This window comes from Oryx dammah, unplaced genomic scaffold, assembly GCF_014754425.2.
Source record: "Oryx dammah isolate SB20612 unplaced genomic scaffold, SCBI_Odam_1.1 HiC_scaffold_28, whole genome shotgun sequence".
NCBI lineage: Eukaryota > Metazoa > Chordata > Mammalia > Artiodactyla > Bovidae > Oryx > Oryx dammah.
In genome coordinates this window covers 90,955,180-90,975,082 of record NW_024070212.1, presented here as the reverse complement: position 1 = coordinate 90,975,082, position 19,903 = coordinate 90,955,180, and the positions used below count along the sequence as shown (strand labels likewise).

The following is a 19,903-nucleotide window of genomic DNA, read 5'->3' as shown; positions in this document are numbered from 1 at the left end:
AGAGGACTTCACTGGTAGCTCAGCTGGTAAAGAGTCTGCCTGCAATGCAGGAGATGCGGGTTTGATCCTTGGTTGGAAATATCCCCTGGAGAAGGAAATGCAACCCACTCCAGCAATCTCACCTGTAAAACTCCATGGACAAAGAAGCCTGGTGGCCTATAGTCCATGGGGTGGCAAGAGTTGGATACAACTTAGTGGCAAACCACTGCTACCAAAGAAGGAAGAAGGCTGTGTGCATATGTCGGAGTGGGTGGTCAAGGGGGGGGACGCTGCAGGCAGAGGCATCATCAGAGGTTTTGTAGGATCTGAAGTTTGCACAGTTTGGAGCCTTCTTCAAGAAAAAGAACATAAAATTTAAAAAAGGAAAAAGGATGCAGGCCTTAGAAGGGACCTGTGCAAGTTAAACTTCACCTGCTTCATGGTAAGTAGCCTGTGGCCTTGGGGACCCAGCAAAGGAAAGGGTATGGTCACATGCCCCCAGAAATGGCACAGACAGGTCTGTAGAGAGAGGTGGCCACTGAGAAAGCCTTGTGGTTGAGGGTGGAAGGGAAGAATGAGGGCTTTAAACAAACAGCTGCTGGCAAGGTCAGAGGCATGGCCTTCTCAGAGAGAGGACCAACACCCCTGGAGGCAAATAGCACCCAGGCATGGGGAATTCCGTGAGGAACAGCAGCTCCAACTTGGGGAGGGCTGGGGACACCCCCTTGTCCCTGGGTAATGGAATAGGGACTTGAGTCACTCCCTAAGAAAAGGAAAGGAAGGAACCTCCTGGAAGATGGGGAGACTCCAGGCTATTCAGGTTACTGGACACGGGACGCAGGGAGGGGTAAATGCAAGGAGGGCCAGGCTCCAGGGCTTCCTGTGGTGGTGGGCAGCACATACCCATGGTGGCAGAGAAGATGACGATGCCCAGCACGTTCATGCCATCGCTGGTGCCGGGCTCTGACTTGTAAATGACCTCTGGAGGGGGTGTCAGGTCCAGGGCGAAGTTCTGCACACGAGAGCCATTCTCCTCCTGGACCCCGTAGATGAGGATCCGCCGAGAAGGGGCCTCCTCTGATGCCACCGTGGGGGACTTGACGACGGGGGTGGTCTTGGTGCGATACTGGTGGGCCACACCCCAACCAGGAATGAGTCAGGACCAAGCATAATATCAACAACAATAATAACAACATCTTGGAAGCACATCTGTATCCACTCATGAACTATGTGATTGACAGTAACCCTGTGACATAGGCAGGACAGGGATTATTACCAATATTTTACCAAAAAGCAAAACTGAGATTTGTTCGTTCGCCCACACACTACCCAGGCACACCTCCCTCCATCCCTCCTCCCCTCTTCTTTCTGTGCATCATCACACCTACCTGTGATAAGTCACTTCAGTCACGTCCCACTCTGCGAGACCCTGTGGACTGTAGCCCGCCAGGCTCCTCTGACCATGGGGTTCTCCAGGCGAGAATACTGGAGTAGGTTGCCATGCCCTTCTCCAGGGGATCTTCCCGACCCAGGGATCAAATCCGCGTCTCTTACATCTCTTGCACTGACATTCTTTACCACTAGTGCCACCTGGCTGGGACCCTCTCTAACCATCCATCCATCTCCTACACAGATAATCTGCCTGGATAATCCTCCATTCACCTGTTTGTCCTCTTTCAGCCACCCACTATCCATCTGCCTAACAGCCAGCCAGCCCTGCCTTCCACTGAAGGAAACTTGGACCTTCTGTTAGGAAAGCTTAGTTTGCCCCGAGCTTTCTTGATGAGAGGAGACGCCAGCTGGGGAGAGCTGGGTGACTGAGTCAGCTACCCCTCTTCCTCAGCCCTCAGGACATTTCCAAGACTTTTCTTCACATTCCTCAGGCACTATGAGCCCAAACAAGGGCTCCTATCTTCCTAACTCCAAGTATCAATAAAGCAAAGTGTCTGGGGGTGGGTGGAGAAAAGGAGCCACTCAGGAAATATACCTAAAATGTCAATGCTTCAGTTCCCTCATCTGTGAAGTGGGGTCTTAATAGTTCCTTACCTCATTAGGTTAAATGAGGTGATATATGTAAAGTTCTGACAGTGGTGCCTAGCACATGGTAAGCCTACTGTAACCATCACTGCTATCATCACTACCACCACCATCAGCATCACAACCACCGTCATCATCCCAGTGTTGAACACTCTGCACCAGGTGCTGATTCTTGAAGGATGGGTAGGAGTTTCCCAAAAGATAAAGGGCATTTCAGATGGGGTAGAAAGTAGAGCAATGTTCTCTTTCTCTCTCACATCTTCAGTAATTGCCCATCACTTTTGGGATAATATCCAAACTCCCTAGCCTAGCATTCAGGGCCCTTCACCACTTGGCTCATTCCATAAATGAAGACACAGGAGGTGAGGGAAGATATAGGGATTAGCTCAGGCTTTCACAGCTCCTGATTTTGGAGCCTCTCCTCCACCCTCAACCACCTCTTGTGTGTCTCCAGGCTCAATACAGTGCCCACCACAGGGAAGATCAGGAAATGCTTGTTGGACTGAGTCAACCAGACTGACATTTTAGAAGGGAAATTATTAGAAGTGCAAATAAAGATTCGTGTACAGGGTTGTTGGAAAGTGACCCTGACTGTTCATAAGCTCCAATTCTTTACCCGCTTGATGTGAAGAGCCAACTCACTGGAAAAGACCCTGATACTGGGACAGACTGAAGGCAGAAGAAGGGGGCAGCAGAGGATAAGACGGTTAGATAGCATCGCTGACTCAGGGACATGAATTTGAGTGAACTCTGGGAGACAGTGGAGGACAGAGGAGCCTGGTGTGTTATAATCCACGGGGTACAGAGTCAGACATTACTTAGTGACTGAATAACAACAAGGCTGTTTTGGTAAACAACCAAAAGGAGAAATAGGCAAATAAATTACAGCCTAGGCTTACATCAGGCTATGACATCATCAGTAAGCATTGTATTTTTTGTTGTTGTTCAGTTGCTCAGTCATGTCCCACTCTTTGCGACCCCATGGACTGCAGCACACCAGGCTTCCCTGTCCTTCACCACCTCCCAGAGTTTGCTCAAACTCATTTCCATTGAGTCAGTGATGCCATCCAACCATCTTATCTTCTGTCACCTGCTTCTCCTCCTGCCTTCAATCTTTCCCAGCATCGGGTCTTTTCCAATGAGTCGGCTCTTTGTTATCAGGTGGCCAAAGTATTGGAACTTCAGCTTCAACATCAGTCCTTCCGGTGAATATTCAGGATTGATTTCCTTTAGGGTTGACTGGTTCGATCTCCTTGCGGCTCAAGGGATTCTCAAAAGTCTTCTCCAACATCACAGCTTGAAAGCGTCAATTCTTCAGTACTCAGCCTTCTTTATGGTCCAACTCTCACATCCGTACATGACTTGTATTTTTAAGAAGCATTAATAACCATGTAAAGTGCTCAAGATATAATGGGAGTGGGGAAAAAGGCAAGATGCACACTGTGTGTGTACTGTGATCCTAATTTTATTTTTTAAAACATTTCGACAGAGAAAAAAAAGATAGACGCATACCATCTACTATCACTATTGCTAGGTCCTGGAACTACAAGTATTTTTATCCTCTGCTTTGGGCTTCCCTGGTAGCTCAGCTGGTAAAGAATCTGCCTGCAATGCAAGAGACCTGGGTTCAATACCTGGGTTGGGAAGATCCCCTGGAAAAGGCAACTGCTACCCACTCCAGTATTCTGGCCTAGAGAATTCCATGAACAGAGGAACCTGGCAGGCCATAGTCCATGGGGGTCACAAAGAGTTGGACACAACTGAGTGAATTTCACTTATTTATTTTAGTATTTCCCTAATATTTTACAGTGAGTATTATTGCTGTTTTTATTACAGGAAAGGATTATTTTAAAAAGAAAGAGAAAGCAGGCTTTGATGCCAGCAGGTCTGAGTTCACCTACTAGTTCTGCCATTTACTAGTGATTTAGCCTTGGGCAAATCCTTTAACCCTCCTGAATCTCAGTTTCCTCATCCAGGAGATGTCCTGGTCCTAGCCCAGGGTAGGGTTACTGTGAGGACTGAGAGAGACCCTGTGCATGAGTATGGGCGTAATCGCGGGTGGAGCCAGCACTCAGTGGGGGCTTCCTTCTCCCCTCATAATTCTTCCTCGTGAAAAGTCAGAACCCAAGGCAGGGGTACAGCCACAGGAGGCTCTAAAGATCTAGGTCTTCCCCCCCAACCCTCTCCTGTAGCATCCCACCCCCAGAGACAGGGAGACTTACCAGCCAAGCCAGGCCCAGGCTGGCCCTGCCTGCCCACCCTCCATCGCCCAGGAACCCACTCACCTGCTTGAATGTGGCTTCCACCAGGTTGGCTGGGAACATGTTCCTGAGAAGAGAATCAGTAATTGAAGAATTCCAGGACAGGAGGGCCCTTTGGGTCACCTGAACACCTCCTTTGGCAGTGGAGACCTTCCATGACCCCGCCCTACCTGCCCCTGCAGTCTTGCCTCTTTCCATCACTCCCATCTCAGGACTTAAAGCTTCAACACCAACTGCATACGGTTCCCCAAATACGCTGCATACGTCTCCAGCTCCAGGCCTTTGACTGCTGTTCCTTCTGCCTGAAATGCCCTGCCTTCTTCTCTGGCTGATTCCTACCCCAGTCAAGCAGAGACTAAACCTTTTGCAACTGCTCCAAGCAGACTCCTTGGCCCCTTCCCCTATAGTTATCTACGCTCCAGCACGCTGCTGGTGGCACTAGTCAGGTGTCTGCCTCCCCATTGACTGGCCTCCTTGAAGGGGGGACTTGGTCATTCATATCTTATCTGTGGCTCCCAACACAGGACCTGGCATATAAATGGGATCATTATTCTTATTAACATAATCTTCATCTTCTAAAGCAGGAGGGGATCGTGTCCTACCAGATGTGAAAACATGTTGTAAATATGCAACTCTCAAAACAGTGAGATACTGACAGCCATCAACAGAAAAATCAATGTAATGGAACCTATACCTGGAGACAGAACCTGGGACATCTTAGTATTTCATATTCTATGGAAGTCACTTCACAGATCGAAGAAAGGAAGGATCCATTCTAGAGAACTGCATAGCTGACCAACTATTCAGAAAAATAAACACCAGGTCTTGGAAATTCCCTGGTGGTTCAGTGGTTGGGAGTTTGCTTTCCAGTGCAAGGGGTACATCAAGGCTGTATATTGTCACCTTGTTTATTTAACTTATATGCAGACTATATTATGCAAAATGCCAGGCTAGATGAATCATAAGCTGGAATCAAGATTGCCAGGAGAAATATCAACAACCTCAGATATGCAGATGACACCACTCTAATGGCAGAAGGAGAAGAGGAACTGAAGAGCCTCTGGATGCAGGTGAAAGAGGAGAGTGAAAAACCTGGCTTAAAACTCAACATTCAGCAAACTAAGATCAAGGCATCTGGTTCCGTCACTCCATGGCAAATAGATGGAAACAAGTGGAAACAGTGACAGATTTTATTTTCTTGGGCAGTGATTTCAAAATCACTGTGGATGGTGACTGCAGCCATGAAATTAAAAGACACTTGCACCCTGGAAAGAATGTTTTGACAAACCTAGACAGTGTATTAAAAAGCAGAGACATCATTTTGCTGACAAAGGTCTGTCTAGTCAAAGCTATGGTTTTTCCAGTAGTTATATATGGATGTGAGAGTTGGATCATAAAGAAGGCTGAGCGCTGAAGAATTTATGCTTTTGAACTATGGTGCTAGAGAAGACTTTTGAGAGTCCCTTGGACTGCAAGGAGATCCAACCAGTCAATCTTAGAGGAAATCAACCCTGAATATTTATTGAAGGGACTGATGTTGAAGTTGAGGGTCCAATACTTTGGCCACCTGATGTGAAGAGCTGATTCACTGGAAAAGACTGTGATGCTGAGAAAGATTGAGGGCAAGAGGAGAAGGAGGTGACAGAGGATGAGATGGTTGGATGCCTTCACCAACTCAAAGGACATGAGTTTGAGCAAACTTTGGGAGACAGTTTGAAAGCAGGGAAGCCTGGTATGCTGCAGTCCATGGGGTCACAAAGAGTCAGACAACCCTTAGCAATTGAACAACAGCATGGATTGCAAGTTCAATCCCTGGTTAGGGTGCTAGGATGCCATGCATCTCACAGCCAAAAAATCAAAACAATAAAACAGAAGTGATACTGTAACAAATTCAATAAAGACTTTAAAAAGGTCCCCTTAAAAAAAAAACTTTAAAAATAAACCCTAGATCTTTATGCTGTTGTTTTTGTTTAGTCACTAAGTCATGTTGGATTCTTTGTGACCCCATGGAGCCCACACAGCTTCTCTGTCCATGGGATTTTCCAGACAAGAATGCTGGAATGAGTTGCCATTTCCTTCTCCAGAGGATCTTTCCAACCCAGGATCAAACCCGTGTCTCCTGCTTGGCAGGCAGATTCTTTCCCACTGAGCCACTTAGGAAGCCCTAGTTCTTTACATGCACTGCACCCAAATAAATCCCAGATGGCTGAAAGAAATAAATAATTTAGAAAATGAAACTATAAATATCTAGAAAAAATACAGATTAATATTTTATCAGATCTCAGAATGTGGAAGGACTTCTAAGAACAAAATGAGCAATTAAAACAAATCAATAGATTTTACTTCATTAAAACTAAGAACTTCCTAAGTGCAGCTTAGTATCCTGGATTGGATTCTGGAACAGAAAAATAGGACACTAGTGGAAAACTGGTGAAATCTAATGAAGCAATTTAGTTAATACTGTTGTACTAATTTCATGTCTTACTTTTGACAAATGTGCCAGATGTAGGTTACTAACGTCAGGGGAAGTTGAGCAGAGCTGGGAACTCTCTGTACTCTGCAACTTTTCTATAAACCTAAAATCAGGCCAAAATCAAAAGCTAAAAAATTAAGAGGCTCTTTAAGACAGATTACAATACAAATAAAATAATAAAGCAAACAAACTGGGGAAACTATACAACAAACTGTTACCATCTTCAATCTTTAAAGAGTTTTTACAATTCTTGGCCTTGTTTCCACGTTCACTCTCTATGTTTTCTCGCCAGAACATCAGCTCCCTGGAGGGTGGGATCTCTGCTTTGTTCTCTGCTATGTCCCTAGCTCCTGGAAGAGTGCCCAACGCATAACAGGCACTCAGTAAATATTTGCTACATAAATAAATGGACCACAAAAACATTAATACCTCAATAGAAAAATGATCCCCTTCATGGATCACAGACTTGTCATGGCAAAAGGGCTTGCATAACTCTGTGAAGCCATGAGCCATGCTGTGCAGGGCCACTGAGATGGGCGGGTCATAGTGCAGAGTTCTGACAGAACATGGTCCACTGGAGGACGGAATGGCAAACCACTCCAGTATTCCTGACGTGAGAACCCTACGAACAGTATGAAAAGGCAAAAAGATATGACACTGGAAGATGAGCCCCTCAGGTTGGAAGTTGTCCAATATGCTACTAGGGAAGAGTGGAGGGCAATTACTAATAGCTCCAGGAAGAAAGAAGCAGCTGGACCAAAGCAGAAACAACACTCAGTTGTGGGTATGTTTGGTGGTGAAATTAAAGTCTGATGCTATAAAGAACAATATTGCACAGGAACCTGGGATGTTAGGTCTCTGAGTCAAGGTAAATTGGATGTGGTCAATCTTCCAAACAGGAGATGGAAAGAGTAAACATCAACATCTTAGGAGTCAGTGAACTAAAATGGATGGAAATGGGTGAATTGAATTCAGATGACCATTATATTTACTACTGCAGGCAAGAATCTCTTAGAAGAAATGGAGTAGTCCTGATAATCAACAAAAGAAGAGGCTCCAAAGCATTTTCCAAAGACAAACTTGCACACAAACAAAGGTCATAGTCACTGTTTAGTGGTCTGCTGCCCATCTTATCCACTACAGCTTTCTGAATCCTGGAGAAACCATTACATCTGAGGAGTAGACTCAGCAAATCAACGAGATGCACTGAAACCTGCAATGCCTGCAACCAGCATTGGTCAACAGAATGGGCCCGATTCTTCTCCATGGCAACGCCTGACTGCAGATCACACAACCAATGCTTCAAAAGTTGAATGAGTTGGGCTACAAAGGTTTGCCTCATCTGCCATATTCACCTAACCTCTTGCCAACCGATTATCACTTCTTCAAGTATCTCAACAGCTTTTTGCAAGAAAAATGCTTCCACAACCAGCAGGAGGCAGAAAATGCTTCCCAACAGCTCACTGAATTCTGAAGCATAGATTTGTACACTACAGGAATAAACTTATTTTTCATTGGCAAAAATGTGTTGATTGTAATGGTTCTTATTTTAATTAACAAAGATGTGTTTGAGCCTAGTTATAGTGGTTTAAAATTCACAGTCTGAAACCACAGTTATTTTTGTACCAACCTAATAGAGCTAATAGAACTTCTCCCTGGAGAAGGAAATGGCACCCCACTCCAGTACCCTTGCCTGGAGAATCCCATGGACAGAGGAGCCTGGCAGGCTACAGTCCATGGGATCGCAAAGAGTCGGACACAACTGAATGACTTCACTTTCACTTTAATAGAACTAACATCAAAAAAAGATGTCCTTTTCATTGTAGGGGTAGGGTTTGGAATGCAAAATTAGGAAGTCAAGAGATATCTGGAATAATAGACAAGTTTATAGACAAGTTTGGCCTTGGAGTGCAAAATGAAGCAGGGCAAAGGCTAACAGAGTTTTGTCAACAGAACATGTTGGTCATAGTAAACACCCTTTTCCAATAACACAAGAGATGACTCTACACATGGATATCACCAGATGGTCAATACCAAAATCAAACTGATTATGTTCTTTGCAACTGAAGATGAAGAAGCTTGATACAGTCAGCAAAAACAAGACCTGGAGCTGACTATTGCTCAGATCATGAACCCCTTATTGAAAAATCGAGGCTTAAATTGAACAAAATAGGGAAAACCACTAGGCTATTCAGCTATGACTTGAATCAAATTCCTTACGATTATACAGTAGAGGTGATGAATATATTAAAGAAATTAGATCTGGTAGACTGCCTGAAGAACTATGGACCAAGGTTCATAATATTGTACAGGAGGCAATGACCAAAACCATGCCAAAGATAAAGAAATGCAAGAAGGCAAACTGGTTGTTTGAGGAGGCCTTACAAAAAGCTGAGAAAAGAAGAGACACAAAAGGCAAGGGAGAGAGGGAAAGATTTACCCAATTGAATGCAGACTTCCAGAGAATAGCAAGGAGAGTTAAGAAAGCCTTCTTAAGTGAACAATGCAAAGAAATAGAGGAAAACAATAGAATGGGAAAGACTAGAGTTCTCTTCAGGAAAACTGGATATATCAAGGGAACATTTCATATAAGTATGGGCATGATAAAGGACAGATATGGTAAGGATCTGACAGAAGCAGAAGAGAGTAAGAACAGGTGGCAAGAATACACAGAAGAACTATACAAAAACAGTCTTAATGACCTAGATAACCACAATGGTGTGATCACTCACCTACAGCCAGATTTCCTGGAGTGTGAAGTCAAGTGGGCCTTAGGAAGCATTACAACGAACAAAGCTGGTAGAGGTAACGGAATTCCAACTGAGCTATTTAAAATCCTAAAAAATGATGCTGTTAATGTGCTGCCTTCAGTATGTCAATGAATTTGGAAAACTCAGCAATGGCCACAGAATTGGAAAAGGTCAGTTTTCATTCGAATCCCAAAGGGCAATGCCAGAGGATGTTTGGTGACATGGACTCCCTCACACAGTTCTGGCAGCAAACTATAAAGCAATATGCAATTTACAGTGAGGGCCTCTGCCTTTATAATCTGCCTTAGGAATCTATCCTGAATCAGAGATGCTCACAAGGATTTTTGTCCCTGTGCTAGCACTTCCCTGAACAGTCCAGGCGCCTCGTGTTCATGCCGTGTCCTCTACCCGGACCCTCCTTCCCGCTCACTCTTGTTCTTGGCGTGTCTTTCCTTTTGCAAGACTCAGCTTTCATATCCATGGAGTTATACATGTGAACATGAGTGTGGGTTTTTTTTCTTGACTTTACACCCCAGCAGTCAGTGTTGAGAAGCAGAAACTATAATTTTTTTCACTGCTGCTGAAATACAGGTTCAGGGTAACCTGTATTTTATGTGGTGGTTAGAAGAGGACTTACAATGAGCTGCCAAGGCAGAAAAGTGGTAGAGAATGGTCATGGTTTTCCCCACTGATTTCAGCATTGTCATAAGGGAGAGGGAAAGCAGGGTCAGGAGCTGAGATTGCAGAAGCTCACCTGAGGATTTCTTTTCAATAAGTGATAAGCAAATTTCTGCCACCAGAACAATGGTTGCCAGCAAGGGCTTTGGAAATCAAGCAGAGCCAAAGCTCACACCAGGCACACTGCCCTGAGCACTCGTGACCAGAATGAAGGATGTCTACACCGCGCCAGTGATAACAGTTCGAAAACGTCTCCTGGGCACAGTCCCAGTAGGTTCAAGTGACTAAATGTTTCTCTAATAAAACTTAGAAGGAAAGCCACTGTAGCCTGAGCAGAAACCAAGAGCATTCAAAAGGCCACATGTAAGAAAGCGAACGGAACTTATACCTCATGCGTTCATCTCTTTACAACATCCTTAACAATGGAAATAATTTAAAATATGTGCTGTGGCAGGGATGACTAGCTGTCTACCCAGTCTCCATTCTTTCTTCTCACTAACAGAGACTGAAGGCTGTTACAGGGACCAAGAGGGCCCTGACAATAAGCCCTGTTTCCCAGCCTCTCTTTCCAGAGGAGTGGTCAGTGCAATATAAGTGGGAGTGATGGGGTGGCATTTCCTGGAAAAAGCTTGCAAAGATGCTTATGCAGCTAGGACCCTTTGGTTCTTTCCTGCAGCTCATTTCTTTCTGCCCAGAACATAGACATAACAGGTGGAGCTTCAGCAGCTTCACTGCACCATGAGACACTGGTGAGAAAAACCAAGCGCTAAATAAATATGGCAAAGCACAAAGGTGGAGGGAGCATGGGCTCCTGGTGATCCTTGCCACCTCTGGTCTGCTTATTGGAGAGAAAATACACGTTTTTACATTAGTTAAGCCTCTGCTGCTTCAAGTTTCTCTTAACCAGCAGCCAAAAGCATTTCCTGATGCGTGAGGTTGTATTATTGTCCACAAGCTTATCCTCAGATTTTTTCTTAGTGTGTTTAAAACTATCTGCGGGGGTAGGCTGGGTCTTTGTATGGTGCACGGGCTTCTCATTGCTGTAGCTTATCTTGTTGCGGAGCACAGGCTCTAGGCGCACAGGCTTCGGTAATGGTGGCCCACAGACTCAGTTGTTATGGCGCGTGGGCTGTGTTGCCCCTCGATATGTAGGGTCTTCCCCAACCAGGGATCAAGCCCATGTCCCCTAGACCACCAGGGAAGTCCTAGCCTCAGATTTTCATAAAGAATTATACTTTTGATTATTAAATGAAAAAACATACATTTTCTTTTGGTTTTGAAGACCCATGGGAAGCCTTCCTTTTTTCCCCGGGAGACCTGGGTTCCTGGTGGTAGTTACAAAAAATTCAGAATGTGACTGGGAGATATTAGTAGGCCGAGACCGTACACTCTGCCCCAGGCCTCCCTGCATGTCTCCTGGGGCAAGGCCACGGTCCACCTCACTTAGTATTTGTAAGTTCCCAAACTCACTCCTAATCCCATGTCCCCAGCCCAAGCTCCAAAGGTGGGAATTATTCCTTTCCAAGCACAGCTCCCAAGAGCTTCATCCAATGCCTGAAGGGGTGACTGGGGGCTATAAATAGAGCCAAGCTGACTTAATCTCTCTGGTGTTTTTGAAAGATTAGAAAACAAAGAAGGGGCCCAGCTCTGATTGGTGTTTCGCTTGGGTTTGTCCCAGGAGGTTGCCCTGTGAGCAGACGTCAATTTTCTGGAGCCCCCACTTGGAGTTCTAGGAAATGAACTCATGTCTTGGAGAGTCATCCAGGGACATGGCCTGTTGTGTTTCTCTGGAAGCATCTCAGAGAGACATAACATATATCTTCCCACCCTGAAGGATGCTGTGAGCCTTATTTTCCTGTTCAGTTGAAGCCCTCATCTTTCTGACTTTTCCGTAGTCACGTTTGCCTCCATTTCCCAGTTCCCTCTCCTGGTCACCCGTACTCTTGTTCTGTTTCAGCACTTGGTAGGCATCTACTCTGGGCCAGATCAAGGCTGAGGAGGCTGCTTTAAGTTCCCTGCTGGTGTCTTCATTTTCTGCACAGCCTCTTAGAACCTCAGAGCTAGAAAAGGATGCTGAGAATGGCTATCCAGGGTGCTCTTCCGATCTGTCTGTCCTAAGATGATTGACGGCTAGATGCAGGGAACGTTATTCTCCTGCCTTCCCCACTGCACCCCTCCCCTTGCCCTCCCTCCCCACCAGCTCTCAGTCCAACTCTGCCCAGAGAAGTTACTTAATGAAAGTGGGCTGAATGCAACTGAAGTGACTACACCCCTTCCCAGGGCATCCCCATGCCTCCAGGCACATCCTGCCCACTCCACGCTACCCTGCTCTGATCCATCCTTCCCAAACCCACTGGCCTCCCCCTTCTCAAGTAGAGCAGCCACCCTCTCAGCCTGGAATCAAGGTCTGCAATGTTGAGCTCTACACCATCCTGCCAGCCTTGTCTCCCAGAACCTGCCTCCAGAACTTTCTGCCCATGCCCAGAAGCTTCCTCACTGGCCTCTAGGCCTTTGTGTTTCAGAACCACAGAGCTAGAAGGGATCTTGAAACCCACTGGGGAAAGAGGCTCGGGGAGGGGGCTGTCCCCCGGGAGCCACACAGCAAACCCACAGAGCTGAGATGAGGGTCTCTGCGGGAAGCACGTGATCTTCCCTTGCAGCCCCACTCTCTGACTGAAGCATGGTGACAGCGATGTCCAACCACCCAGCTTTGCAAAAAACACTTGCTCAGGACTGAGAGCAACTGGGGAAAAAACCTCAAACCCAAAGTATCAATTTTCACCACGTGAAAAGCAGCTGAGAGCAGGGACTCCTCCTGGAACATTTGACTCTGACATGTGTGTCCAATCCAGGGCCCTGAGCCCCTGAGCAGGGGAGGCCATTGGGGAGGGCGGGGGCTCCCCATGCGCCAAGCCTCCTTCCACCACAGGGAAAGGCTGTTTCGAATCATAGGCTCCAAGAAATGATGACTCATAGGCACCAAATCTTAGAAATAGTGGATCTTAGACATGAAACTTCTCGAAATTCCTCTACCCTTTGCTTTCCTGGTTTTCCTCCTGCTCCAGCAGCTCTGCACCGTCCTCCAGGGTGGCTGTGGGTAGAGACTCATCCAGGCCTTGACACCTCGTGCTTGGCTATTTTCTCCATGTCAGTGCCTCAAACCCCACTGGGGCTTCAGGCCCCAGCACAACAGATGTCCCTGCCTCCCACGTATGCAACCAGGAAGCACTCAGCACCTCTGCTGTGTGGGTCTGCTCTAGGCTCCAGGATACAGCAGGATGGTTTTTAAACAACTGGCCCTCCCAGAGCGTACTTTATTCCAGTGAGAGAGACAGAAATACACAGATAGGGTAATGTCAGGCACTAAGACAGGCTATGAAGAGAGAGGGGCTGGGAGGGCCCTCTGCAGAGGTGTAAATGGAGCAAGGGAAGGACTATCCTGACAGAGGCAGCGAGGAGGACAAGCTGCTGAGACAGGATCCTAAGGACATTTGGAGGACTGTATGGAGGCCAGCAGGCTGGAGCCAGGAGAGAGTTGGAGTGAAGGTCAGAGGCCCGACCTGTACGTGGTGGGGTGGATCATGATGGGCCCATAGGCCACAGTGAACACTGTGGATTTTGTCAACCTGTGACAGGTTGTGAGCAGGTTTATAAAGGATCCATCTGGCTGTTGTGCTGAGAACAGACTTTAGGGAAGCAGAGAGAAAGCAGTGACCATACTGGACCCTCAAGAGAGAGGTGATGGTGGTCTGTGTGATGATGGAAGTGGCAGAGGGACAGGAGGCATAAGGTTTAAGATATTACAGAGCTGACAGAATTTGCTGAAAGATTGGATGCAAGATATGAGAGAAAAAGAAACACAGACTAAGATGGGAGGACTGAGGAAAAGACAGATTATGGGGAAAATCAAGTGTTGAGCTTTGGATGTGCTCATTTTGAGATGCCTTTAGACAAGTGCATGGAAGAATCTGGGGTGCAGGTGAGAGGTTTCTGCTGGAAACAAAATTTGGCACTGTCAGTGTACAGAAAGTGTACACCAACGTGCTGATGGAATCGCCAGGCAAGTAAAGGTAGCTACACCAGACCCTGCCTGGATCTCTCTAACTCTTGGCCCTGTGGGGTCAAGAACACAGCAGGAACAAAACTGCAGGTACTTCTGTGATCCTTAGCTCATCACATATCCCAAAGGATTAAAAGAACCTGGAGAATGGAGAAGAGGGAGGGAGTGGTCGCTTGATTGTACTCATGGCCTTTATTCACTGATGCCTTGTCATGCCTGGATACTGAGGTGGCTGAGTAGTAGAGAATCTGCCTGTCAGTGCAGGATGATGCAGGAGACATGGTTTGATCCCTGGATGGGGAAGATTCCCTGGAGTAGGGAATGGCAACCCACTTCAGTATTCTTGCTGGAAAATTCCATAGACAGAGGAGCCTGGAGGGAGGGCTACAGTCCATGGGGAGACAAAGAGTCAGACAGGGCACAACGACTTTTTTTGCCTTGACATTGCTATCCCTTCCCACCCTAAGTCTGGGCATGGCCACATGACTCGTCTCAGCTGATAGAATGTTAGTGGACTCAGCAAAAGTAGAGACTTACAAAACCTTGGCATGTTTCTGTTTCCCTCTCTTGTTCCTCTTCCTTCCTCATAAGAACATGCCCAGACTAGCTCTCCCTCGGAACCCCATCGCCACCATGAAATAAATCCAGGCTGGCCTGCAGGAAGATGAGGGAACATGAGGAGCACAGCTAGATCTAAGCCAAGGTCATCCTGTAGCAGCTCTTCCCCGGTGGAGTGGCCAGCTGCCTGCAGACACATGAGCCAGCTCAGCTGAGCCCAGTCCAAGTCAGCGGGAACTTCCATCTGACCTGTAGCCGTGTGGTTGTTGTTTTAAGGCACTAGGTCTTTGGATGGTTTCTCACACAGCAACAGCTAACTGATACAGAGGGCAAGGGTTACTTGAGAGAAAAAGAAAGGGAGAGAGAGGGATTGTATGCTGGGCATCTACCCCCATAGGGGACGAGAAGACTGCTTCTCCTTCACTTTAAGTCAAGAGAACTACTCAAAGACCTTGGCTGTGTCCTCTAGGATCTGTGGTGTGTAGGACCTGGTGCCTGACTCATGTCCACAGGACCTGGGAAAGGCCTGCATATCCACAAAGCATTCGTGCACGCGCGCGCGCGCGCGCGTGTGTGTGTGTGTGTGTATGTGTGTTCCACAGGCCAGTGTGAACTTTGCAGAAGGGACTCTGCCTAAGAGGATCCCTGGAGTGAGTGGTGGTGAGGTGTCTCCAGACACCAGAGGTCAGGGCTGAGGAGGGCATCCTGAGCAGCCAAATGGTGCAGGGAGTGTCTGAGTCAAGGCGATAACAGGTGAGAGATACCTGTGATAGGAGGGGCACCAAAGAGCTCACAAGGCTCCTCTGTGAAGGAGGACTTTGCTAGCCATCCCTCTCCCTCTCTGCTGTGCAGCCCCAGAGCTAGCAACAGGGAAGTAGATGGAGCAAGAAAGAAGGAAAAACCTGCTATGACTTTCTTCCTCACTCCAGTTTCCACGTCTGAATCAGCAAAGGCTAGGACAGGATCCATTTTAAACGGAGTGAGTTTGGAGTTTTACTGTTGGATTGGACTGGATTTCTTACAAAAATTTTTTTGGGGGGTATGCGGTATGTCACATGGGATCTTATTTCCTCAACCAGGGATGGAAACTCTGCCCCCTGCGCTGGCAGTGGGGAGTCTTAACCACTAGACCTCCAGGCAAGTCCTGAACTGGATTTCTTATATCTGAAATTGGCAAGAAAATGGGAGGGACCGGAAGAAGTCCACAGAGCAAGTTTAATGGGACACCCTGTTGAGCCCAATAAACTGTTTCCAATGTGGTGCTTCCCCGGGCTTGGTCCCAGCCCTGTTGTCCATACCCACACTGTCCTGGGAGACCCCTTTGCCATCGGGGTCTTCTTAAGGCCTCTATCTGCTGTTCTCCCAACCTCCATCTCTGGCTCAGACTCCCCACAGCATTCAGATCCAGCAGCCAACCACCAGGAGATCCACACCTGCTCTACACTGTCCTCTGGCCTGGTGACCACGCTGCTGTCCACTCAGGTGCCCAGGCCAGACACCTTCATGCCCTTGAAATCAGCAGCCCCACCTCCTCCACTTCTCCCCCCATCTCGCCATCTCCTGCTGATTTTACCTCCTGTGCGGCCTTCAGTCTTGCTTCTTCCCCCAGGCCCGGGGCTACCACCCTGGCCCCATCCCTTCCTCTGTCTCCTCTCTGCCATGCGCCCCCAAACCTATCCATCAGCACTCTGGCAGACAGAGTAAGCCTTCTGAATTGGATCATGGCACTCCTATGTCTAAAACCCATTTCCTGTGGTCTTTAGGATAAAATGTGATTTTTGGTCTGGTTCCCAATGCTTTTCATGGTCTGACCCCAACTGACTCCTCCAACAATGACTGTCCACTTCCCCCTTTACACCTCAGGACTCAGAATGGCCCACGACCTCTCCCTACAACACCACGCCCAGCTCAGAACTTTTGTGCAGCTGTTGCCTTCCTGAGGAATGTCCTTACTGCATCCCCTTTGCACGTCTGCTCGTCCCGTCCTGATGGGGGTGAACAGTTCAGTGTGAGTCTGCGGGGAGCATGGGGTGGAGGGACAGACTGTGGCCTCTGTGGCTGACCCTTTGTGACCACGAGCGATCAAGAGAAGACCCTGAGCACCCATCCCCACCCCCTCTCCCGCTCCTTGGGTGACAGGCAGGGCTGGGCCTGTGGGCAGGCCCACCGGGTGTGGCATTGCCAAGCAGGGTGCTGGCCGCGGGGGTTACCGAATGAGGTCCAGCAGGGGGTCGGCTGAGCTCATGATGGGCTTCCCGCTTTGCTCAGTCATCTCCTTCTGGGCTGCGCCACCAGGATGGATGATGGAGACCATGATGATGCCCACGATGACTGCCACGAAGGTAGTCCACAGGTAGTATGCCACGGTGAGGATGCCCAGGCGGCTGGAGGTCTTGGCATCCAGGGAGGCGAGGCCGGACATCAAGCTGGGAGAGCGGTGGGTGTCAGCGTCTGTGGGTGGGCAGGCCAAGCACTCAGGCGCACCCACTCTCACCCCCTCCTTGCTCTGCCCGGCACCCTCGCAGAGCTCCTGGGAATGAGCAGGCACGGGGATCCTCCCACCCCTAATCCCCTGGCTCCATCGAGCCTCCCTCTGCTCTTGTGCCCTTGCCCAGTGTCATCAGTCAAGCCCATTCACACTTCTAGACTTTCCCACCTGCTCTTTCTTTTGTTTTCTGTCCTCTTAGAAGCTCCATTCAGTTGCCCAGCTCCTACCCAGCAGATGAGACCAAGCTCAGGGCAGCCTCTTCAGTGAAGTCTCTTTGGACTACCTGCCTCTCCTCCAGAGTTAGGGCCCCATGGGGGAGAGTCCCCACAACCCCTGGGCTGCCCTCTCACGACCCTGGTTGTCACTGTCTGTCTCCCTCATCAGACTGAGGACATGTGAGCAGAGGGGCAGGTCTGACTCCCCTGTGTCTCCTTCGTGCCCAGCATGAGTTTTCGGTGCTGCCCCAGGCAGGTGGTTAATGCAGGCTTTTGAATGAACTCATGGCTGAGACTGAATGAGGGAGTTAGAGCCGTAGGCTGGGAGTCAGTGATCTGGCTCTGTGACCCAGGTGTCCATCTTTGGACGTCAGGAGCTGCATCTATAAAATGGAGCATGGTTAGATTTTCCCTGAGAGGTACCACCCTGTGGCCGGCTTGGGTTAGTGCCCTGGACCAGATTCTCCACGTGGGAGGTTGTGAGAAGGGTCTTGTGGGTCTCATTCCTCTTGACTCCTCCCCACCTCTGCCTGCCACCCACCAGAGCAGGTCAGCCCTGGAGCTATTCTTCTCACAGCTTTTGGGGTGGGGGAGGGGGTGGGGGGAGTTTGGGGGTGTGGGTGAGGGGGTTGAGGATGTGGGGGGAGCAGGTGAGGTCAGTTAAGGAGATGCTTGCACTTTGCTTTGCTGCCAAAAGGATTTTTCCCCAAAGCCCTTTCATTCTTTCAGATAAAGGAAGTATTTGTCTGGTTTTAATCATGTAAACAAGAGCAGATAATCCCTTCCCATCCACCTCCTCTTATCATTAGACTGCAGCAGGCATCATTTAGCATCAGAGCTGAGCACAGAAAGCCTCTCCCCCACCCCAGGCTGTAACCGCTGCCTGTGAGCACCCTGCTCTTCACTGTAGCAAAGGCCCACTCCTCTTTTAAGACACAGTTTAAAGGTCTCCTCCTCCAGGAAGCCTTCCCTGACCATCAGATAGGGGTAAGACCCCTTTGCTGGGATCCCACTATCCCTGTGCTGTCCCAGTACCACCTCACTAAACTGTCGACTATTTACTGAAAGCACCTCCAGGGCTGAGCCTGGGTCTGATTCAATGCTGGGCCCGTGGAGCCAGAACCCTCACTCCAGAACTGCTAGAGTGTAGTCTGCTGAGTGAAGGAGTGAATGAATGAATGAGTCAATATTTACTCCATTCATGTCTGTCTGCCAAGATACCATATGTTAGTGATGGGCTTAGGGTGGGTCTTAAATGTAAATCCTGAAGGGCTGGTAATGAGATTGAATGGAGAAATGAGGGGCTGCTCTGTAACATTATCCATGAGAGAGATTATCCCCAGACGAGGGCCAGCACATCAGCCCAGGGCCAATGGGCCTCTGACCGTAACAGACTCCCCCAGAGCCAAGCCCAACTACTGCAGGCCATAGGGAAGCCCTGACCCTGAGCCAGGACACTAGAGGCTGGCTGGACCAGAACTCAGTCCCTAGCTCCAGGCCTGTCCTCTTTCACCCATGTAGTTATTTAGTCCTTTAGTGCATGTCCTTGGAGAAGGCAACGGCAACCCACTCCAGTACTCTTGCCTGTAAAACCCCAAGGATGGAGGAGCCTGGTAGGCTGCAGTCCATGGGGTCGCGACGAGTCAGACACGACTGAGTGACCTCAGTTTCACTTTTCACTTTCCTGCATTGGAGAAGGAAATGGCAACCCACTCCAGTGTTCTTGCCTGGAGGATCCCAGGGACAGGGAAGCCTGGTGGGCTGCCGTCTATGGGGTCGCACAGAGTCGGACACGACTGAAACGACTTAGCAGCAGCAGCAGCAGCTGCAGTGCACGTCCACTCTGTGCCATGCCCTGTGCCCACAGAAAGAAATCAGAATCAGTCCCTCAAGCAGCTCCTGCTCTGGCAGGGGGGTGGGGAACAAAACAGATCTGGACACTCGAGACAGAAGTGGACTCAAGGACATGATGCTTGCATCAGTACCACTAGGGAGGGGACGAGGACACGCTGTCTTCATTCGGAGGAGGGAGGGACCACTTCCAGCTAGGAGAAATAAGGAAGGGCTGCCTGGAGGAGAGGGCACTGGGAGATGAAGATCTGGAGATGCCAGGCAGTGGGACACCAGAAGCCAACAGGGAGGCTGAGAGGGCTTAATGACACTGTGGGGCTTAATGTGGTCAGAGCTCAGGTCATATTTTAGGTTGGGTGACATCGGGGCAGAAGAGACGGACTAAGCTCAGGTGTGGGAGTGGCCTTGAGTGCCGGCCCAAGGAGAACACAGAGGAGGGTAGGGTTTAACAACAGGTCTAGTAGGATTGGCTGGAAGTCTGAAAAGGGAAAGTAAACATTCCTTAGGCCTGAGAATATGAAAGTAAACAAAGTATATAGGGAAGTAGTATTTG

The 19,903-nt window shown here is 48.5% G+C and overlaps 1 protein-coding gene across 1 annotated transcript in view; it reads right to left on the bottom strand.

Annotated features, from left to right (window-relative positions):
• SLC1A7 (solute carrier family 1 member 7) overlaps positions 1-19,903 on the bottom strand; it is a 52,625-nt gene that overhangs the window by 11,294 nt on the left and 21,428 nt on the right. Inside the window, exons 3-5 of the mRNA XM_040231169.1 lie at positions 17,007-17,222; positions 4,302-4,344; positions 883-1,105 (exon numbers count right to left, since the gene is read on the bottom strand). Coding sequence (XP_040087103.1) covers positions 883-1,105; positions 4,302-4,344; positions 17,007-17,222 — 482 coding nt within the window. The remainder of the gene's footprint in view (positions 1-882; positions 1,106-4,301; positions 4,345-17,006; positions 17,223-19,903) is intronic.